The sequence below is a fragment of the Littorina saxatilis genome, linkage group LG9, assembly GCF_037325665.1.
Source record: "Littorina saxatilis isolate snail1 linkage group LG9, US_GU_Lsax_2.0, whole genome shotgun sequence".
Lineage (NCBI taxonomy): Eukaryota > Metazoa > Mollusca > Gastropoda > Littorinimorpha > Littorinidae > Littorina > Littorina saxatilis.
The window spans coordinates 19551208-19575019 of NC_090253.1; the positions used below are offsets into that span (position 1 = coordinate 19551208).

The following is a 23812-nucleotide window of genomic DNA, read 5'->3' on the forward strand; positions in this document are numbered from 1 at the left end:
GTATTTTAGTGGTTCACTGGTAAATGGTCTTAGTATTCTGTACTACTACTGGTAAAGCTGAATGTGACTTAATACTGGTTTCACGTTGTTCAAAGGGCGAAAGCACCCACTGACCCAGAACAGTTTCTCAGCTGCATTCTCTTAAAATATCTTCAGTCATAATTTTGATATTATCTACTTTTTTTCTGTTGGCTGTAGATCTAATGGTCAGTGTTTTTTTTGTAATCGTTTGGCAAAATCATGATTGTCAAGATAAATTTAACAGGTTATATTGTTTTGATACTGCTACTGCTGGTGATGAGCCCTTATCCTGTGCTAGGGTTCTGTACAATAGTTGTATGTATAAGAAGGCTGTGGTATGGACCAAGATTGTAACAGCTTTTAACAAAAATGGTCTGACTCTTTCTGACATAGATCTCTTTAATCATTTTTTCGATACTCATGCACTTGATAAGTTGATTACTTTTTGTTTGGCAACGATCGGCTGAAGCTTTAACACTATAAAGTATAATTGATACTAACAGTAACGGTACCTGCCATTCATTTCTCATAGTCGTAATGTTAATAGCTTATAAAATTTGAAATAGAATAGTATACATATGTAGCCTACTAGTATTAATTTAGTAAGTAGAATCATTCACCAAAATGTCAATATAACTGAGACAAGAAATGAATGTGATCGACAGAGAGCGATTATCTTAAACAGTAACATTGACTTGTCATAATGTTTTTGGTTTGTCATTATTGAAATTCATCTCATGATACTGATGTTCTTGTATTTCATTGCCTTGCAGATTGATGTGAATTAACCTTGGTGAAACAATACAAAATATATCAGTTTGCACAGTTCTGTCTGTATGCATACTTTTGATTTTATTTGGTATGCATGCAATTGCAAACATATATTATCTTCCGGACAAGAGGATTTTATTGCGATTGTAATGTTTCACATTTTTAATGCATAAGTTTACAGGGCATTGCATCAGCCAGACTTTGAATTCGAACACGTGCCAGCGTTCCTTACCTTAGAAATAGAATAGAAGATCTGGTCTATACATTCCTGTCATTCCTGTCATTGACACGCAATACACAACCAATCCTGTAGTGTATGAATACTGTATAAGTAGATCGCCAATTTTGTGAATGACTACTGACTTTCTTTGCCATTGTCAATGACATGTAGCTATGGAGTCAGCTCTTGTTGTTATGAGTTCAAATTGCAATTGTCGTACCTGACAATGGTACAGTACAGAAAAGGCTACATGTACTTACTGTTACTAGGCTCACAGCACAACAAAAAATCCATCATTTTTTGTTAGATTTACATATATATATATTAGAACTTGAACCAGAACTCCTGAGAAAATGGTTGACATCATGAATCAGTGGTGCAGCATCTGTTGCACAGATGGGCCCCTGTTTTCTAAGACCTAAGAAAATCAGGTCTTTGAGCTGAGGGAGTCATTGAAATGGAGACCTGTACATTTGCAATAGGTTATTGACAGAAATCAACGTCTGAAAACCAAGGTCTTAAAAGTAAAAGTGTGTGTGTGGAAAGGGGCATAAATTAGGGGGTCTCAAACTCAAAGGGAGGGTTCCGCAGTAGTGGCAGAGACTGAGAGAGCTTGAGGCTAGGACTTCACCTTGTTTCTAAGTGTCATGTCTAAAAATAAAGCCTGGCTGATTATAAACTTGCTTCAGGGCTATGTACAGCTGTGGTGACACTAGGCTGACCCAGCTATGCTATTTACTGTGTGTGTGCATAGTCACTGAGCAGAGAATGAGGTGGGCTGGCACAGGCTGGAAGTAGAACTCCAAGCTATGTTTATGAATTTTTGACCTGTTATTGGGACAGCAATCTAGACCTACTTTTGAGGTTGTTAACTTTTAAGGTCCCACTCCCAAAGGAATTTTGTTTTTGTTTGGAAATAATGAGGCAGGGGCACACAGTTTTAAATGAACACTCTTGTTCTTGTTTTCTTCTTCATTCGTTTAAAATGTGGGGGTGGGGTGCTTTATTCTGCAGAGTAAATTATGTGTTCATGGAGCACACTCTTTGCATGATCTCCATTGTTTGGTTTGGAATTTATGCAACTCGGTCCCGACTTTAGTAATTTGTTTGAAAGTGTGCATTTCCACCTTAATCTGATTATTTTATTACATAGAACTTCCAACATAATGAAAGAATAACTGTAACACAAATAAAATTTATACATTTATTTTTGTCTTTTGTGTGTGTTTGGCATTTGCAGCAACTTTTGTTGATCTTGATTTTCTTTGTCTCTCCCTTGCAGGACACCTCTGTACCAGTGGCAGTGAAATGCATTGCCAAGAAAGAGCTTAGCAAATCCAAGGAGCTGCTGGCTAAAGAAATCAAAGTGCTCAGAGTAAGTTGTGGATGATTCGCATGACTGCTTTATCGTATGAATAAAAGTTTGTTTGTTTCAAAATCAAACTTGAGTTACAACTTACAGTGGAACCCCCCCTTTTAAGACCTTCAAAAAATCGGGTCTTGGAAAGAAGGGAGTCTGAAAATGGAGGTACATTTACAGAGGTTATGAACAGAAAATCTCTTCTTCTTCTTCTTCGTTCATGGGCTAAGACTCCCACGTTCACTCATGTTTTTAGCACGAGTGGATTTTTACGTGTATGACCGTTTTTACCCCGCCATTCAGGCAGCATACGCCGATTTCGGGGGAGGCATGCTGGGTATTTTCGTGTTTCTACAACCCACCTAACTCTGACATGGATTACAGGATCTTTTCCGTGCGCACTTGGTCTTGTGCTTGCGTGTACACACGAAGGGGGTTAAGTCACTAGCAGGTCTGCACATAAGTTGACCTGGGAGATCGGAAAAATCTCCACTCTTAACCCACCAGGCGGCAGTGACCGGGATTCGAACTCACGACCTCCCGATTAGGAGGCCGACGTCTTGCCACTGCGCCCGTCGCAGAATATCTCCAAAAGCAAGGTCTTAAAAGGGAGGAAGTCTTAAATTGGGGGGTCTTAAAAGGCGGGTTCCACTGTATATTATCCATTTTCTCTTAACATGACTCAAATTAGAAAACATGATCTGCTTGGTTTCTTCATGGATTACCTTGGTAAATGTAGACTATTTATTGTTTATGAAATTTGTTCTGATGAATAAGTATTAATTGGTGGTGACAGCTGTTGTGTGTGTTTGTGCTACCAAGCATGAATAACGTAAGTTGTTTGAAGAAAAAGAAATCAATACATATGGAGGGAAAAACAACTTAGGTAAAGTGTACTCATGAAAGGTGGAGAATAAGGAAATCAATAGTTCACACTGAAAGTAAAATTAAGAGATCTCTTTCGATCCTTTGAAACAGCACTACTGAGGTTTAGTTGCACATGTATGCGTGCGTACGTATGTAGGTACATGTTTTCTCTTACAAGTGTGAAGAGTTATTGTAAAGAGTCATTTTAACTGAAAAATTATACAAATCTAGAACAAACTATAATGTTTTTGAAGTGTCTTTCTGTGCATAAATTTAATCATGTGTTTTTTATTTCAGGAACTGTCCATCTACCAGCATGAAAATGTTGTAGCTCTACTGGATGTCAAGGTTTGTAACACTAAGGCAAAAAAAAAAAGAAGTCTGTTTACGGTAACATAGGCAAAAAAAATAGGGTCGGTAGGTCGGGATATTTTTTTTTTTTTTTTGTCCCAAAAAATCATATAATTTGTATGTTATTTATTATTTTTTTTCCCAAATGCCAAAAACAAGTCTAGGGTCGCGCGAAAAAAATAGGGTCGGTCGGGTTACCGTAAACAGACTATCTTTTTTTGTTTTGTGCCTAACAGTGCACTGTGATGACAATAAACATACAACTTCTTTGTGTGTACACTTGCGTTATTACCATACAGGTATCCTGAGAGCTTTTTTTCACAAGCTGACACACCTTTTAATGTATGAGATTTATTCCCTCCCGTTCTATCTCAATGCACAAGGAAGGTGCAATGGTTTTGTGGGTGCTTTTCCTTGTATCCTCTTCCTCGTAAGTTTAGGCTTTGTGATTCTTTCCTTATCCATCCTGTTTCTTGCTTTCCAGGAAAGAAGGGTATTCAAATAAGCTTTTCTATGTTGACCTAATTGTAGAGTAGACTTGGGATAGATTTTTAGACACACTGCAGCCACAGGCAGTGAACAGTCACAGATTCATTAATCCAGGTTTCCCAATTGCTTCGTTTCCGGCAGATTTATGTGGAGCACGTGATGCGCACAAAAAATATTGGCGGTCTAGAAGTGTCATCTGCGCAATGATCGCGGCGGCGCCCGCGGCTTTCTTGACCGCCAAGGACGACCGCGCACGTTGTGACACGTCATTCGTTAGACCTCAATAGGTCAATGCATAATTCAGCAGTCAATAAACTTCTTTTGTTTCATCTGCAAAGTATTATTTTCAGTATTTATGTTTGGTGGATAACTTTGGCGAGCCAGTGTCAACAGTTTCAACAAATGTACTTTTGACATGATTTGATTTAAAAGGGCTTTTTGATTCCTGCTGGCATTGCGGCAATATCTTATTTCAAGTGCCTATTTAGCTGGCAACCCAATGCAAAAAGTTTGTTTTCAGGGTTATGAGTCTAGATATTATTTACTGTTGACATGGTTTGGAAAAGTAGTTGGATGGACTTTCAGTTAATCAACTGTCATTTTTTTCCCGCAAGTGCCTGTTTCATATTTGAGTGGTGACTTGCGTAGTCTCTCACCACAGACTGACTTTTCTCTCTTTTTTTCCACCAACCCCACCCCACCCCCACTCTCTCTGTTTCTCTCTACCACTCCGGCTCCTCCCCCTTTATGTTGTCGCAGGAATGTATTCGCACAAAATAACTGACTGCACCAGAGAAGATTATGTCAGTTTCACACAACTAACATTGAAAGAGAAGGCATTGTCAGTTTCAATCTCTCTCTCTCACTCTCACTCTCACCAACAATGCCTTCAATCAGCACTGTAGTTGTGTACAGGCGCATTAATCCAAACTGATGGGAATAATAACCGAATTAAACAGGCCTGTTGAATAATTCATCCATCTTTGGCAAGTCCGTCCACTCTGTCCGTTATTGTGAAACGTTATGCAACGCTAAGTATTGTCTACCAGCTCTAGTGTCGAATAAGAGAATAAAAGCTTACTAGTAGCAAGTGCCTTTGTGGGAGTGAGTTGGACAGGCACGTTTTGTAGGTCGCAGGTTCCCCCAGCTGATTGCCGTGTATACCGGTGTAACACGAGAAAATTACTCCCACGAGATTTTTACTCCGGAGTAAACATTTCGTACGAAAAAGTTACTCCCTTTACGAAAAAAGCACTCCCCCATTGCACGAGAAAATTACTCCCCAAGACAGGTGAGTTCCGAGTAAAAATTTCGTACAAAAATGTTACTCCCCTGACGAATAAATAACGAATAAATTACTTCACCCCAACACGAGCAATTTAACTTCCCATGCCAGGTGTACGACATTTTTACTCCCTTGTCCCCTGTTAGTCTTGGTGGTGGAAGGAGGGTAGCGCGACATTCGGTTGCGCGAGATCACTTATTGGCATTATCCCTTCGCCCGCATCCCATTTTTGCGTACGAGATTTTTACTGGAAGTAAAAAAAATGGGGAGTAAAAATTTCGTGGTGGGGAGTAATTTTTTCGTGCCTTGGGAAGTTCTTTTCTCATACGAAAAGTGTACTCGGAGTAAGAATTTCGTACGAAATATTTACTCCGGAGTTAATTTTTCGTGGAGTAAAAATTTCGTGTTACACCGTCTTGAGCTGGGAACACGGTTTTCAAACGTGTTCTATACCTGCCTTCACGTATGTTTGTGAGATGTTGCCGCTTTGTTTGCCCCAGCGTTACATCAACAGCAGGGATGTTCTTTTCCCAGTATAGTTTTTTTTATTTGTTTATTTTGATCATTGTCCTGAGTGTGGGATCGCCTGCTGTTTCGTTTTGGTGTTTGTTTGGAGGGGTGGGAGCGAGGGGGAAGGGGTGGGAGGAAAAAGAAAGAGTTGGTTTACAGTTTATCCGAATTGTTTGCATATTACCACCTGGAACTTATGAGGTCCTTCAAAAACAACAAATAAAAATAGACAAAACTCGATTTTGCAGATTTATGTTACTTTTTTTCGGACATCTAGGGGACACAGCTCGCACGATTTCCAGTCAGGATAAAAAGTCTCATACGCCTGCTTGCGTACAATTTTTTTTAAATTTCAATCAAAACAAACAACAACAAAAACTGACCTACCGACTCCAATTAGTTTTGGCCTTTGTCTGGTTAGTTAAATGCATCTTCCCGAACAGAGCCCAATGGTAGTTGCACCGTAAACACCAACGTCACTGTTTTGACCGTTCATGTTGTAACAGGCGACGTAGTTATAATAATACACACATTATCGAAAAGCAAGCTTTGTGGTTTTCTCGTTTCGTGCACCATGACATTCTTGAATGCCAGACGACACCTAAACAAAAACGTTGCAAACAATTTTGGTCTTATTCTGTTTGTGTGCACAGCACGTGCAGTAGCACGCAAGGACAATGAAGGTAGAGGTCTGACCCTGGGATCTATGGGTATTTGGATGAGAGGAGCATGATTAGAGTGTGATGTGATAAAGAGGTCACATAGACTAGAGTGAACGTGTGCAATCATATTATACCCCTCCCCCCCCCCCCCCCCCCATCCCTTTGAAGACCTTCAAAGATCTAAGAAAATCGGGTCTGAAAAAAGGGATTCTTAAAATGGGGGTATTATGAACAGAAAATGTGAGGAAACAGGATCTTACAAGGGAGAGAGTCTTCAATTTTGAGTCTTGAAAGGGCGGGTTAGGGGCACAGTGGTCCACTCAAAACGATGGATGTGCACTGTTGTTTGAAGCTCTTTGTCTTCAAGGCAGACGTTTGTGACCCCCCGCGGGTTAGGGGGAAGAATTTACCCGATGCTCCCCAGCATGTCGTAAGAGGCGACTAACGGATTCTGTTTCTCCTTTTTACCCTTGTTAAGTGTTTCTTGTGTAGAATATAGTCAATTTTTGTAAAGATTTTAGTCAAGCAGTATGTAAGAAATGTTAAGTCCTTTGTACTGGAAACTTGCATTCTCCCAGTATTGTACTACGTTGCAAGCCCCTGGAGCAAATTTTTGATTAGTGCTTTTGTGAACAAGAAACAATGGACAAGTGGCTCTATCCCATCTCCCCCCTTTCCCCGTCGCGATATAACCTTCGTGGTTGAAAACGACGTTAAACACCAAATAAAGAAAGAAAGAAAGACGTTTGTGGGGGGTCAGGTTCTACATCTGAATGTGACAGCTGTGTTGTTCATATAACCAGAGACTCTACGATCTCTGATATAAAGTTATGGCTCTTAGGATGTCAAATGTTTTCCGCCATTTTTTTTAAAAGAATCTTTTCAGATTTGCTATTCTAAAAGCATCCTATGTAATTAATGACACGGCTCGAGTGGTAAAGAACATTCTCTGCAATTCCCGTCTCAGTCGGTGCAGCCGTTTCGGAACCTATCGTTGTTATACAAACACACACACAGACACACAAAAACCAGCTTTTAAAATAAGATTATGTAAGAACCATGTGAACCAATGTTTTTTTTCTTTTGTTAATCAGATACTACAGTGTTTCTGCTTTATGAAAAGCTATATTTCAAAAACAAAACTACAGATTTAAATGTTGACCACTTTTCCCCCTTTCTGTCATCAGTAGTAAAGAACAACTCAACTAGAAGCGGCAATTGAAATAGGGCATTGGGACAATACAGGTGGAGGTTTGACCCTTGCGTGGGTATGTGGGTGAGAGCAGCATGATTGAAGTGTGGTGTTCAAATGACAACGAAGAGGCCACATAGAGTGGACTTGTGCAAACTCGTATACTTCTCAAAACGATGATGTGCACCGTTATGGTACTTCATGTTTCAAAGCTCTTTGTTTTCAAGGCAGACGTTTGTGACGGGTCAGGTTTTACAGAAGATGACAGCCGTTTTATCTATAGCAGCAGTAGCAGCAATTTAAATATATAAATGTAAACTGAACGTGTTCCACTTGTGTGCATCCTTTCTGTAAACTGAGAATTAGAATGATGTAATGTCACACTGTTTTAAAACTGGGTGTTCACAAGTGGAACGCGTCAATTTGGAGTGTATGGCTTTGGGACAATAAAAGTGGTTTGACCCTTGCATGGTATGTCGGTGAGAGGTGATTAGAGTGTGGTGTGGAATGAACAGGTCACATTGAGGGAACTAGTGCAGATAGACGCACTGTTGTGACACTTCATGGTTTCCGTCTCTTTGTCTGTCACGACTGACTAGTGTTTTGTAGGTGAGGCCAGATTCTACAGGGTGTTATTATTTGTAAAAGCAACAAATAGGGCGCTGTGGAAGTAAACGTGAAGTTGTGTGGTTCTGTGGGTGGTAGAAACACGATTTAGAGCATCAAGTGGAATGATAGGGCAGTCTGGGTTGAACTTTTCCCCAATTTAGACGCACTGTTGTGAGTTTGTTTGGCAAAGGATCGCTCAAGTAATACTGAGGCTTGCATGCACACAATCTATTCAAGGTGTAAGCATAGGTGCTGTTGTCATGATGCTTGCGTAAAATGAGATGGTAAGGGGGGCGCGATGCACGCACACGCACTCACACACACTCTCTCGCTCTCTCTCCTCTCTCTCTCCTTTCTCTCTCTCTCCTCTCTCTCTCTCTCTCTCTCCTCTCTCTTCTCTCTCTCTCCTTTCTCTCTCTCTTCTCTCTCTCTCTCTCTCTCCTCTCTCTCTCTCTCTCTCTCTCTCTCTCTCTCTCTCTCTCTCTCTCTCTCTCTCTCGCTCCCTCAGAGTTAATATCGAAATATCAACACAGTTTAAAAGTGGCAGGATGTAAACAAAGCTAAATGTTTGATTTGTATCGAAAATGTCAGTGCGAAATGTTCAGCAACATTTAACAACGGGGGGAGGGGGGGGGGGGGGAGAGAAGGTGGCCTCATGTCGGCTACACAAACATCGCGTGTGACCTTTATCGTAGAAAGACAAACAAAAAGACTTGATATACATTTAAAGCAAAATCAATACTGCAAACTTTGGCCCCTTGTCTATTAAAACATCCAACCCTGTTAATTTGTGTTCGCAACCACAGTTTCTCATAACGATATAGCCGGGGACACGCTGTTTTCATTCGTATTACTCATGGGACCTCACAAACTGTTAAGTACACTTTTTACGTAAACTTTTGCCGTAAACTGTTGCAGCCAAAACCAAAACAAACCTTGACCTGAAAAAAGTTTAAGAGAGTGTGGTGGAAACAGCTGGTTGTTTGTTATGCATGCATCACAATGTGTGTCAGGCTTAGATCTCTTCTCACTCAGTGATGTCATGTTTGTTTTTAGTCATGAGACTTGATGGCTTTCGTTCAAGTGCTCAGCTGTGCAAGATAGTGAAATGCGTCTGTTGTTTCTATTTCTAGAACATACCGTATTCAAAATCGACAACTCCCAGACTGTGACAATAACAACCCTTCTCTCTCTCTCTCTCTCTCTCTCTCTCTCTCTCTCTCTCTCTCTTTCTCTCTCTCTCTCTCTCTGACTGTCGCATGTCATCTAATGTAAGCTTGCGCTGTTTTTCTGACTGTCGCATGTCATCTAATGTAAGCTTGCGCTGTCGTTGCTTAAGTAATTTTCCAGTGACTTTACTTATTTAACCCTGTGTTAGCTTCGTCGTTACACAGAAGGAATCTCAAAATGTTCTTCTCAGTTTGAGTCTGTTTTTTGCACGAGTGGAATTTTACGTATATGACCGTTTTTTTACCCCGCCATTTAGGCAGCCATACGCCGTTTTCGGAGAAAGCATGCTGGGTATTTTCGTGTTTCTATAACCCACCGAACTCTGACATGGATTACAGGATCTTTTTCGTGCGTACTTGGTCTTGTGCTTGCGTGTACACACGGGGGTGTTCGGACACCGAGGAGAGTCTGCACGCAAAGTTGACTCGGAGAAATAAATCTCTCGTCGAACGTGGGGACGAACTCACCCTGACAGCAGCCAACTGGATACAAATCCAGCGCGCTACCGACTGAGCTACATCCCCGTCCCAATCAAATCAGCTTTATTATCCCACACCTATTATCAAAGTAAATCAGTATTTCAAGTATTTATAAAAAAATTAAAAATTATAAATAAAAGAGAGAGAGAGAGCAGGGCCGGACCCAGGGGGGGGGTTCCAGGGGTTCCGGAACCCCACCCCTGGAAAAAGCATGTACCTTGCTTTGAGTGTTTTTGTTTTTTTACTAGTTTTAGCACCAAAACAATGCTGCTCTTAACCCTCAAAACAAGGCCCAGAATGTACCAGATTGCACAGATTTTAACCGTTTTTCAAAAAATTTTCGGGGGGGCATGCCCCCGGACCCCCCTAGTTGTGCGCGCTTGTGGCTTCGCCACTTCGCTGATTTGCCCCCCCAAAAAAGGAGGAACCCCCCCCCCCTTACAACTCATTTGGTCCGGCCCTGGAGAGGAAAAAAAAGAGGGTTGAAGCAGCCTGCATGCAACTGAGGTCGTCAAAAAAAGTAAGAGAAAAAAAGTATTTCAAGTGCCTGTCGGTCACCGAGATAGTACAGTAGTACTCGTGCACTTTATTCAATTCAGTCAGTCAGTTGCCGACTTTTTTCCTTGGGGTTGTCGTGGTATGTGTTTACATAATAAAGCATTACATCTTAATTACAAGACAAGGATAGGAATGTTTGCTGTTCTTGGTTCACATTAGTGCACTGTGGGGGGGGGGGGGGGTTGCGGCAAGGACAAATATTTATAGCTTACATGGTGTGCAGTTGGGGGGGGGGGGGGGGGGGGGTGAGAGCTAGAGACCCTTTTGCAAGCTTGATGATCTAAAAAAAAAAAAATAAAAAAAATTGAGGTGGGGGGAGGGGAATAATCTTGTTATTGAGGCCTGCACTGTATTTTCCTTCAGATTTTGAACACACACACACACACACACACACACACACACACCCCCACACCCCCCCCCCCCCCCCCCCCCCCCATCTTTTACAGTTTCTCCTAATACTATTCTGACTGAATTGGTACTGTATTTGGTTAGGCAACACAAACACATTTTGCACAATTATGGTAAACTTGGTTATCTGAAACTTTAACAGTTGTCTAATTATTATGTCGGTCAACTGGTTAGAAGTAAGTGTTGATGGAAGTGAAACTGACATTCCGTTTTGTGTGATAAAAATGTGTGTGTGTGTGTGTGTGTCACTGTGTGTGTGTGTGTCTTCTCGTTTGCAGAGATACACTTTGTTTCATCAGTGACCAAACACAATTTATCACTTGCTTTTGTTGTTGTTGCAGGAAACAGACTCAAGTGTATTCTTAATGATAGAGGTGAGTGTGATGTTGTTTATTCTTGTATATTTTCACAAGCATACAGCTTGTGAAACTGAGGGGATGCAACTTGATCTGTGTAAATAATAGCCTCCCATTAATAATATACACCATGTAAAGAGAACTGTGATGAATTTTAACTTGGATTGGGTGAGGGGTTAGGGATAGATCCTCTGTTCCAATCCACTGGCCCCTGTTAGTTCAAATAATGTTATTGGGTTATTTGTTTTATTAAAAAGGTTTTTTACTTCTTTTTTTCTTAAATGGCAGCTGTTACAACCTGTATGTATGTAAAACTATGTACTGTGAACATGAGGTGCAATATTGTGTACTATGAACTATCATGGAACCAACTCCTCATCAAAATGTTTAGAAAATATATATTAGACAGTAAACAAAATAAATATTGATGGTTTTTTTTATGGTAAAGTATTATGGTTTTTCATCTTTTGTTTTAGTATTGCAATGGAGGTGACCTTGCAGAGTATCTTCACAGTGAGTATTCATTCTTGCCTGTGTGTCTGTGTGTGTGTCTTTCTCAATTTTTCATTCTGTATTCTCTTTTTCAGTGAGTATAGTATTAAGAATTGTAATGAACACAGAGATTTTCACCTCTCTCTCTCTCTCTCTCTCTCTCTCTCTCTCTCTCTCTCTCACTCTCTCTCTCTCTCTCTCTCTCTCTCTCTCTGTGTCTCTCTCTCTCTCTCTCTCTGTCTGTCTGTCTCTGTCTCTCTCTCTCTTTCTCTCTCTCTCGCTCTCTTTCTCTCTCGCTCGCTCTCTCTCTCTCTCTCTCGCATCCACGAGTAGAGGAACTCAAGGTTTGATGGAGTTTGGTTTTCTCTGTCTGGCTGGCTCTCTCTCTCTCTCCCCCTCTCTCCCCCTCTCTCTCTCTCTCTCTCTCTCTCTCTCTCTCTCTCTCTCTCTCTCTCTGTCTCTCTCTCTCTCTCTCTCTCTCTCTCTCTCTTTCTTATCTTAGTTGCTGTAGGGGATGTGAATTTTGGTGTATTCTGAGTTACCCAATTGTTCTTTCATGTGATTGTTATATATTTAACATGCATGTCTTTTCAATTTCAGGCAAAGGAACTCTTTCTGAGGATACATTGTCATCTTTCATGCAACAAATTGGTAAGCTTCTTAGCATTATCTAGTTATCTGTAGTAAAAGCAAAGAAAGTAAAAAATATTAAAAAAATATAAAAAAGAAGATGCTTTGTTTTTGCATGACTTGAGAAATTAATGTGTGAAATCAAACTACAATTAAGATTTCTTGACTATTGCAGCATCTTGTTCTTTTTTTTTAAGAATGAGTGAATAATGATGTAAAAATAATGCATCATAAATACATTTTGTTATGGAAATTACTTGCTGCTAACTCTTGCAGAGAACTAGAAAAATGTAACAATCAGCATTTTGACCTTGACAAGGGCAGATTTGGGACATTTGAACTCACATGGAATTTTCTATTGCAAAATGCCCAGAATTCTGCTATGTATGCAGTGTACTTATGTCATGCTCATTACATTTAGTCAAGTTTTGACTAAATGTTTTAACGTAGAGGGGGAATCCAGACGAGGGTCGTGGTGTATGTGTGTGTGTCTGTCTGTGCGTGTGTGTGTGTAGAGCGATTCAGACTAAACTACTGGACCGATCTTTATGAAATTTTACATGAGAGTTCCTGGGTATGATATCCCCGGACGTTTTTTTCGTTTTTTCGATAAATGTCTTTGATGAAGTCATATCCGGCTTTTTGTAAAAGTTGAGGCGGCACTGTCACACCCTCATTTTTCAATAAAATTGATTGAAATTTTGGGCAAGCAATCTTCGACGAAGGCCGATCTTCGGTATTGCATTTCAGCTTGGTGGCTTACAAACTAATTAATGACTTTTGTCATTAAAAATCTGAAAATTGTAAAAAAACATTTGTTTTATAAAACGATCCAAATTTACGTTCATCTTATTCTTCATCATTTCCTGATTCCAAAAACATATAAATATGTTATATTTGGATTAAAAACAAGCTCTGAAAATTAAAAATATAAAAATTATGATCAAAATTAAATTTTCGAAATCAATTTAAAAACACTTTCATCTTATTCCTTGTCGGTTCCTGATTCCAAAAACATATAGATATGATATGTTTGGATTAAAAACACGCTCAGAAAGTTAAAACGAAGAGAGGTACAGTAAAGCGTGCTATGAAGCACAGCGCAACCACGCCAAACAGGCTCGTCACTTTCACTGCCTTTTGCACTAGCGGCGGACTACGTTCAGTTTCATTCTGTGAGTTCCACAGCTTGACTAAATGTAGTAATTTTGCCTTACGCGACTTGTTTTTCTTCCAGCAAGCGCCCTGAACGCGTTGCATGAAAAGGGTATCATGCACAGAGACATGAAGCCACAAAACATCCTCATCTGCCATGGCAAGGGCGGCAACAAACTGACCACACCCCCAACACAGCTCCAGCTCAAAATAGGTGAGTTATTGTAATTTTGTTTTACTGTCTGTAAACTTCTAAAGAGCGCTCAAGGGACTCACCAAAAGTGGTCGTTATACTTATAGACAGGTAATCACCATGGAATCGTGAATTACACAGCAAGAAGTTGTTTTTTTGTTCTTTAGGGGTGGTTGTCGTGGGAAGGTGGTCGTTATTGCGAGGTGGATACCAGGGCAGGTGCGACTTTACTACATTTCACTTTTAATTATTTTGTCTGTCCCTGGTACCATGAGCAAAAAGATGTTTGTGTCTTCTTATGTTGACTGTATCCCGTAGACAAACACTGGAACAGTACAAAATCAGTGTTGACAGTAAAGTGTCCTGCCCTATATATTGTTTTGAATTTCATTATTTTTCTTACTGCAGTCTTGTTGTAAGGCAGTCCTATCACGGGTGTGTTCTTGATGATGATGTCTGACTTTCTTTTGTTTTTGTAGCTGACTTTGGGTTTGCCAGATTCTTGGAAGATGGAAAAATGGCAGGAACATTGTGTGGTTCTCCAATGTACATGGTAAGAGAGAGTGAAATGAAGATAGAGAGGGTATGTGTGTGTGTGTGTGTGTGTATGTGTGTGTGTGAGAGTGTGTGTGAGAGTGTGTGTGAGAGAGAGAGAGAGAGAGAGTGTGTGTGTGTATGTGTGAGGTAGTGAGGGCTGTGTTTGCTCATGCATTACTGGGGGAGAGAGGAAGCTGTGTCATTTGTCATGTGTGTGTGTGTGTGTGTGTGAGAGAGAGAGAGAGAGTCAGACAGATAGGGAGATGGGCGGATGGATGATTGATACTGAGAAATATGTGAAAATGTACTTGTCGTACCACTTGTAAGACCTAATGTATATTGACTGGTCTTACCAACCAGAGACCTTATTTGTGACCCTCCACCACGGAATGAGTCGCATGTCACCTTTGCATGATTTTCATATTTTTACATTTCCCAACAGAGTTTTGTATGCTCTATCCGGTGAAAAGAGCAAACACTGTTTGAGTTATAAGCCTGTGACTATGGTGACCCTCACACTGTTACCAGACACTCCCCGGACTTATATTAAGCCTAGCGCAGAACCGCGCGAGGTGACATGCGACCCATTTCGTGGTGGAGGGTCACATTTCCTCAAAGTTGGAGGCCGTCTATTTGTTTTTGGATTTCCAATTTTCTCAGATTTTGGGAGGTTCCAGTAACTTCCACTGTTCGCTGTACCGACCATCAATCAATCAATATCAATCAATATGAGGCTTATATCGCGGGTATTCCGTGGGTACAGTTCCAAGCGCAGGGATTTTTTATTTTTTTTTAGATTTTTTTTTATGCAATTTATATCGCGCACATATTCAAGGCGCAGGGATTTATTTATGCCGTGTCAGATGGAATTTTTTTTACACAATACACCACGCATTCACATCGGCCAGCAGATCGCAGCCATTTCGGCGCATATCCTGCTTCCCACGGCCTATTATTCCAAGTCACACGGGTATTTTGGTGTACATTTTTATCTATGCCCATACAATTTTGCCAGGAAAGACCCTTTTGTCAATCGTGGGATCTTTAACGTGCACACCCCAATGTAGTGTACACGAAGGGACCTCGATTTTTCGTCTCATCCGAAATCCTATCATATTTTTTTCAGGCCCCTGAGGTGATCATGTCCAACAAGTACCACTTCAAGGCAGACCTGTGGAGCGTAGGGACCATCATTTTCCAGTGTTTCACCGGCAAGGCTCCCTTTGTGGCCAACACGCCACAGCAACTCAGGGCCTTCTACGAGAAGAACGTTGATCTCAAACCCAGGTGAGTTGATGATTTTGGGGGAACAGTTTGATGAAATGATAGTGATGGTGTTTGTAGGAACTGTCCTTTGTGTGTAAATAATTCAGCCCGCTATCTCAGATTTGGCCAGGCTTTTACATGAGATAAAGCCATCCCTCCATTTGGAATCATGCCAGAAATCTTCTTCTTCTTGTCGTTCGCTATGCCAGAAATCTTCTTCTTCTTGTCGTTCGCTATGCCAGAAATCTTCTTGTCGTTCGCTATGCCAGAAATCTTCTTCTTCTTGTCGTTCGCTATGCCAGAAATCTTTTTCTTCTTGTCGTTCGCTATGCCAGAAATCTTCTTCTTCTTGTCGTTCGCTATGCCAGAAATCTTCTTCTTCTTGTCGTTCGCTATGCCAGAAATCTTCTTCTTCTTGTCGTTCGCTATGCCAGAAATCTTCTTGTCGTTCGCTATGCCAGAAATCTTCTCCTTCTTGTCGTTCGCTATGCCAGAAATCTTCTTCTTCTTGTCGTTCGCTATGCCAGAAATCTTCTTCTTCTTGTCGTTCGCTATGCCAGAAATCTTCTTCTTCTTGTCGTTCGCTATGCCAGAAATCTTCTTCTTCTTGTCGTTCGCTATGCCAGAAATCTTCTTCTTCTTGTCGTTCGCTATGCCAGAAATCAACTGTCTGTGCGCCGTGGGATTTTTTTTATTGGATATACATGTATTTCTTAAATTCATTAAATCAATCAGTCCAAAAAAATTAAAGCATGTTTTACAAATGTCAATTGTCACGGTGTAGTTCTTCAACTTATTGATGGCATTTGCTGGCAGCTTCTATATTTTTTTTCCGTTCTTTTCTTTTCCCTGTTGTTTTACTGAGAGTTTAGCCAGAATGGATGACAAAGGTTATCATAATTATGGACTTAAATACCACAGAATTGGTTTGTCTGTTATCTTCTTTAACTGCCCCAAGTCTACACCCCAAAGCCCTATCTCTCACCAACCTATCTGTTACAATGTGTTGAAGTTTTACCTTAAGATTCTAGATTTTTCTTCAGATTTTGTCCCCTTGGACTTTCTCTTTTCCATCTTTTTTCTCTTGGTAAGACTGAGGTACAGTGTGAAAAATACTATGGAAATTGTGATTTTAAATTGTGACTGTTTTGTTGTTGTTTCAGAATCCCTGAGCAGTCGTCTCCGGAACTGAGGGATATGCTTCTTCGTCTGCTTACCAGGGACTTTGAGAAGAGAATAGGGATCAGTGAGTTTGATTTTTTTAGAATCACATTCATTCTGATACATGGAGTACGATTGAAGGGTGATGTATTCTTCTGATTCTTACTGCAAGCGCGATGTGATTCTTTGTGTCTGTTCTGTTTTATTCGACTATTAGTTCCTCATGTAAGTTTTGCATTACTGACGAGTATAAACACAGGGTTCGTACAGGTCATGGAAAACCTGGAAAGTCATGGAATTTGATTTTTAATTTTCCAGGCCTGGAAAGTCATGGAATTTCAATTCAAGTCATGGAAAGTCATGGAATTTAACAAAAATAAGAAAGAAAGAAAAATTAACCTTTAGCACGCCAGCGGCGATTTTCGTTGCCCAGCCATCCCCCCCCCCCCCCCCCCTCCCCCCCTTTGCCAGCCAGCAGCGATTTGCGTCGCCAGCACAAGGCTTGTTCGTATGACCAACTTCTCGTTCGTATATTTGCATACGAGAATAACGGTATTTTTAACGGCACTTGAGCCAAAGCAAGACTCACTTCCTTCCGTTATCTCGTCGTGTCGTCTGCGCTGCATTTGAGTCGGTTTCGTCGAAGTTTTCTGCTTTTGTTTTTGCATCGATAAAGTACTTTAGCGCTTCGACAAGCAAGATGGAGGATGATGAGTTTGAAACTTTCTTTCGAGTTGTTTCTTGACAACAAAAAGTATGCGGAATTGGAACGAATTACCGAGGAAGATCTTCGCAATGAACTGTGTATCGCGGTGAAAACAATGACAGTTCGTCAAGTCTTAGTGACGGTTACGAAACGGAACTTACGAAAGTGCAGATGGATACAAGCAGTGCCTGGTCCAGTTTAGTGAAATGACAGGACCAGCAAACATTACCGATAATCTGACTGCGTTGCAAATGCTTGACTTGCTTGTCGAAGAGACACTGCGTAGAAACTGACTCAAATTCAGTGCAAAGCAAGCCAGTGTCAAAACTGGCAGTGACTGACAAGACGTAAAAAGTTTGCGTGTTCGGAAATGGCGACCTGTGGATCTAGTCATGGAAAATGTTATTGAGGCTCATGGAAAGTCATGGAAAAGTCATGGAATTTTGTTTCTAAAAACCAGTGGGGACCCTGTAAACAGTGGTACCTGTGATGGGAGACAGTCTTTTGCGATAAGAGGACTCCCCCCCACCCCCCCCCCACCCCCCTTCACAAGAATGGGTTTATGTTGTTGTCCCTTCGGCTATTTACATGGCCAAAAAGTGTACCACTTAGTACAGAGAGGGTGAAGCTGTCAGACTAGAAGACGACGTGTGTGACCGTCTTCAAACCAACCACCCACCCTCCTTCTCCCTCACGCCATACAGGCAGCCAAACTCCTTCTTCAGAGGACTTTGCCAGTAGTTTTTGCTGTCTTTCAATGGAAGTGAATTTGTCTGTTTGCAGAGGAGCTGATGCAGCATCCCTTCCTGAGGAAGTTCCACAGATCGTCAGGAAGCCGAGACAGCACATGTAAGCGTTCACATGCTTGTAAGTTGACTTCTACAAATGAGTGCAAACATTTCATATTTTTATTTTTTGTTTAAGGAGACATGATGCTTTGCATAGCATGTATTCTTGCTGTGCAATGATTTTACTTTTTTTTCAAAAGCTCTGCATATACAGTGGAACCCCCCTTTTAAGACCTCCCAGTTTAAGACTCCCTCCCTTTAACTATTTGTCTCCCAGGTACTCATATGGCTCTATTTGACCAGGTACGGATATATCCGCTCAGACGGTTAGCTTCAGTCGCTTCCCGTTAAAAATAAATTTTTAAAATAAAAAAATCCCTGCGCTTAGAACTGTACCCACGGAATACGCGCGATATAAGCCTCATATTTATTGATTGACTGATTGATCTAACGCCTGCATTCCAGCGTGTTGATACACAGTTACTACACAGTTACTACAATTCTGAGTGACCTGCTGCAGCACAACTGGTCTCGGCTAAAAAAAGAAAAGAAAAAAAAAGGTCAACATAGGTGGGGTAGAAAGTGTTAAAACCCTGTTTACTCCGGTTTTTCGTTTATAACCTCTGTTAATTTACTCCAATTTGAAGACGCCCTTCTTTTTAAGACCTGATTTTCTCAGATGTTTGGAGGTCTTAAACGGGGGGTTCCATTGTACTGTGACCATTGTAGCCATCAGTATTGATCCTGAATTCTTTTTTGTTTTGTCCTTGTCAGCATCTCCCATTCCGACCCGCCGGAGGACTCCAAGCTTGTCGTCAGAGGGTTCCACACCTGGGTCCACACGTGCAGCGTCTCCCTTGGTCAGAGAGGTACGGTGCTTAGCTTTAAGTCTGATAATAATTGGGCGAAGTCGGCTTCGTGAAGTCAACTTCACTAAGCTGCGCTAAGCTTTGGCACTGAATTGTTGGTAAAACAGACTGCAAAGTCTTTGCAAAGTCAATTTCAGGCTTAAGTTAGGACAACTTACATTTGCAAATTTCATCAACATTCAGTGCAACTTTCAGAGTAGCACCGTTCATGCAGATTGATAGCAAGGTATACTAATTCAACTTTGGGCTCAATAATGGACAGCCTTCATTTGCAAATATCATAAACATTTAAGTGCTGCTGAGTAATCAGAGTGTTCAGCATTGTTCGGATGTATGTTTGATCTTTCTTTAGTTTATTTTTATTTCTTTTGTGTGTGTTCAGGTGAGAGACCCAGACAAGGACATGGCCAGCACGCTGACTGGGTCAAACGACGATGACGCTGGTTTTACCAAGGTTGAGAAGCCGGACACTCGTCCACACACACCTGAGGTGAACACAGAGGCATCAGTCACTTCTTTACGGATAGGAATGGGTGTAAATGGGAGTAAAAGGATAAGATTTATATAGTCCGGTGAGGTCACCCTCGTGGAAATTCGGGCTGCTTTCTCACTGGGGGAAGCGAAAAAACAAAAGAATGTAAAGAAAAAGAACAAACAAATTACTACATTTAGTCAAGCAGTGGAACTCACAGAATGAAACTGAACGCACTGCATTTTGTCACAATGACCGTAGTCCGCAGCTCGTGCAAAAGGCAGTAAAATTGATGAGCCTGTTTAGCGCGGTAGTGGTTGCGCTGAGCTGCATAGCATGCTTTTCTGTACCTCTCTTCGTTTTAACTTTCTGAGCGTGTTTTTAATCCAAACATATCATATCTATATGTTTTTGGAATCAGGAATCGACAAGGAATAAGGTGAAATTGTTTTTAAATTGATTTCGAAAATTTAATTTTAAGCATAATTTTTATATTTTTAATTTTCAGAGCTTGCTTTTAATCCGAAAATAACATATTTATATGGTTTTGGAATCAGAAAATGATGAAGAATAAGATGAACATAATTTTAGATCGTTTTATAAAAAAATAATTTTAATTACAATTTTCAGATTTTTAATGACCAAAGTCATTAATTAATTTTTAAGCCTCCAAGCTGAAATGCAATACCAAAGTCCGGGCTTCGTCGAAGATTGCTTGGCCAAAATTTCAATCAATTTTATTGAAAAATGAGAGTGTGACAGTGCCGCCTCAACTTTTACAAAAAGCCGGATATGACGTCATCAAAGACATTTATCCAAAAAATGAAAAAAACGTCTGGGGATATCATACCCAGGAACTTTCATGTAAAATTTCATAAAGATCGGTCCAGTAGTTTACTCTGAATCGCTCTACACACACACACACACATACACACATACACCATGACCCTCGTCTCGATTCCCCCTCTATGTTAAAACATTTAGTCAAAACTTGACTAAATGTAAAAAGAGAAACACTTGGTTTAAACATGTTTTATTCACTTTTGGTTGAATGCAGTCGTTTCACAAGAACAATCTAAAACAACGATAACAAGCAATATGTGATTCTACCAAAGAGAAACACTTGATATCACATTATGATTCTACTAAAGAGAAAAAAGCTCTCTAACTTGATTTCTATCTCGTGCCGCTTTGATATTTTGTAATGGGATGCAGGTTTGATTTTTGGATTGCATTTCTGTGCCTTCATCCCCATGTGTGTTCTGTAGATTTAACGAAAAACTTTAATTTTGGAACGGTTTTGAGTGACTGAATCATACATCTGATTAGGGATGTAAGTATATATATGTAAGTAAAGCATGTTTTTTTCTTTTTCCAGGACTTTGTGCTGGTACCAGAAGGTCTACCTGAATACTCTGGCTCAGGTATGATGGCTGAATATCTATCTACATGTTCGTCTGTCTGTCTGTTTTTTTGTCTGTCTGTCTTGTCTGTCTGTTTTCTTGCATAAACCTCCTTTTTTGCCTGTTTCGGTTCCCATGGATATATCAGACCTGGGAACCCATACGATTTCGCCGTATTTTGTACGCATGATTGTCGAGAATACGCTCAGTACGGTCAGTGGGAAAAAAAATACGACGAGAAAAATTCCTAGACTACTTTTCTTCACAAGCCCATCCTGAAGCTGATCCAGTATTTTGGCACATGATTACGTCACTATATTAGCCGCTTTCAAAAAAAATATAATCGGATTGTGTCAATCAATCAAAACAACCAGGCAAACGAAAGTACGGTATTTGGCGAAATCGGCTCTGAGAATAAACAAGTGAAACAAAGAAGAAAAGTGAAAAAGTTTGAAGAAAAATATCACACACACACACACACAATTTCTAACCAACACACACATGTAGTCCCGCCCGGAATAAGCTTTTTTGGGATGATTTACGACTTTTGCGCACATTTCGAGCAGACGAAAACACAACATGGCGGCTCTCGCTCCTCCAACTATCGCGAGACACAAAAAAACGAAATCTCGCGCGCGCGAGATCCTGATACATCCGGTGTTTCTCTGTACGCTTGTTGACAAACTAAGATTCGCGAATGAAAGAGAAAAGCGCCGAGTCTTGAGTAGAGAGCTATAATAAAGTACCGGTAATCGCTAATCGTGCGAAATGAAAATCCGCGGCGACTTCCATTAGGTGAATGCTATTCAAGTTTAGGTAACGTTTTAGCCGCATCTTTTTATAAGCCGCAATGCGATTTTTTTTTTTAAAGTCGCGGCTTGTAGTCCGTCAAATACGGTACAGTTTTTGTCAGTAAAAATTGAAAAAAGCATTTGTTTTAAATGTATAGGTAAACTTAATTAACGGTGTGACGGACGCGCATGAGGCATGTTTTAATCATGGATGTGCAAACGCTGTGTGGAGTACGCTCATTTTTGACTCACATGCGAAGCAAAAGTGAGTCTATGTACTCACCCGAGTCGTCCGTCCGTCCGTCCGTCCGTCCGTCCGTCCGTCCGGAAAACTTTAACGTTGGATATTTCTTGGACACTATTCAGTCTATCAGTACCAAATTTGGCAAGATGGTGTATGATGACAAGGCCCCAAAAAACATACATAGCATCTTGACCTTGCTTCAAGGTCAAGGTCGCAGGGGCCATAAATGTTGTCTAAAAAACAGCTATTTTTCACATTTTTCCCATTTTCTCTGAAGTTTTTGAGATTGAATACCTCACCTATATATGATATATAGGGCAAAGTAAGCCCCATCTTTTGATACCAGTTTGGTTTACCTTGCTTCAAGGTCAAGGTCACAGGAGCTCTTCAAAGTTGGATTGTATACATATTTTGAAGTGACCTTGACCCTGAACTATGGAAGATAACTGTTTGAAACTTAAAAATTATGTGGGGCACATGTTATGCTTTCATCATGAGACACATTTGGTCACATATGATCAAGGTCACTTTGACCCTTATGAAATGTGACCAAAATAAGGTAGTGAACCACTAAAAGTGACCATATCTCATGGTAGAAAGAGCCAATAAGCACCATTGTACTTCCTATGTCTTGAATGAACAGCTTTGTGTTGCATGACCTTGGATGACCTTGACCTTGGGTCAAGGTCACATGTATTTTGGTAGGAAAAATGTGTAAAGCAGTTCTTAGTGTATGATGTCATTGCTAGGTTTAGTTATTTGAAGTCAAGGTCATGTAAAGGTCAAGGTCAAGCATGTGAGTCGTATGGGCTTTGCCCTTCTTGTTTGTGAAAATACACCAAGTTTGTTTGAGAATACTCAAAGTGCAAAACAGGGGTTCCCAGTTCTGATATATATATACCGGGGGTGTCGGCTTTGCGTCTTGTAATCCGTCAAATACGGTATATATCTCTTGTAATAATGCTGTTAAACAAACCTGTGGTTTAGGTTTTCACAAGCTAATTTGGTACTGTTTAAAAAGGAATAGCTCAAATATCTATGCCTCCTTAAATGTGACTTTCTCTAGGACACACATTGATTGTCACAACCATACCCACACCTTTACATAATGGGGGAGGGGAGGGGCAGTTACAGAAGGTATCAGAGAAACCAATTTTATGGAAATTTAGCCTAGGATAATTTAAATTTGTATTTTATCACCAAGTGAAAGTATGTGTCTTTGGATTTTGCCACACTTGTAGTCCAGATAGGTAGTATAATTCATGAATATTAAACTACTCCAGGTATAAACAAGGTAAGCTCTTTAAACCTGCCTGTGCTGAAATATTGATGTTTTAGTGGTTGTTTCTGTACCATTTTGTTTGATGTATTTTCACAGGAGAGAAGAGAGGAAAGAATGTGCGTGCCCCACTGGCTGAAGAGGAGTACGACAATTTTGAGTGAGTTTCTTTTCTCATTTTAGTTGCCGTTAACATCATAACTGTTGCAACTACTGGCTTTTGAACTAATTTTAGGCACAGGTACATGGAATTTGACAGATATGATTAAAACATCGAGCAGCCTTTGCACTCTGAAGAGTGAAATGACTCCGATAGCTTATTCGACTTGCAACCAGTCAAACTTTTTAAATGGTTTTCTAATTTTGCCGACAGTGTGAACATTTTAAAATGAAGCATGTATTGGTCTTCTCAAGCATTTGAGTCACACCTATAGCTCTGTTGAACTGTCACATCTTCC

General features: G+C 40.5%; 1 protein-coding gene across 1 annotated transcript in view; it reads left to right on the forward strand.

Annotated features, from left to right (window-relative positions):
- The window catches only part of LOC138977119 (serine/threonine-protein kinase unc-51-like), a 48932-nt gene that overhangs the window by 661 nt on the left and 24459 nt on the right, over positions 1-23812 (forward strand). Inside the window, exons 2-15 of the mRNA XM_070350029.1 lie at positions 2295-2387; positions 3537-3587; positions 11354-11386; positions 11845-11881; positions 12461-12511; positions 13728-13859; positions 14318-14391; positions 15502-15662; positions 16805-16887; positions 18292-18357; positions 19071-19165; positions 19548-19655; positions 21016-21061; positions 23454-23514. Coding sequence (XP_070206130.1) covers positions 2295-2387; positions 3537-3587; positions 11354-11386; positions 11845-11881; positions 12461-12511; positions 13728-13859; positions 14318-14391; positions 15502-15662; positions 16805-16887; positions 18292-18357; positions 19071-19165; positions 19548-19655; positions 21016-21061; positions 23454-23514 — 1091 coding nt within the window. The remainder of the gene's footprint in view (positions 1-2294; positions 2388-3536; positions 3588-11353; positions 11387-11844; positions 11882-12460; positions 12512-13727; positions 13860-14317; positions 14392-15501; positions 15663-16804; positions 16888-18291; positions 18358-19070; positions 19166-19547; positions 19656-21015; positions 21062-23453; positions 23515-23812) is intronic.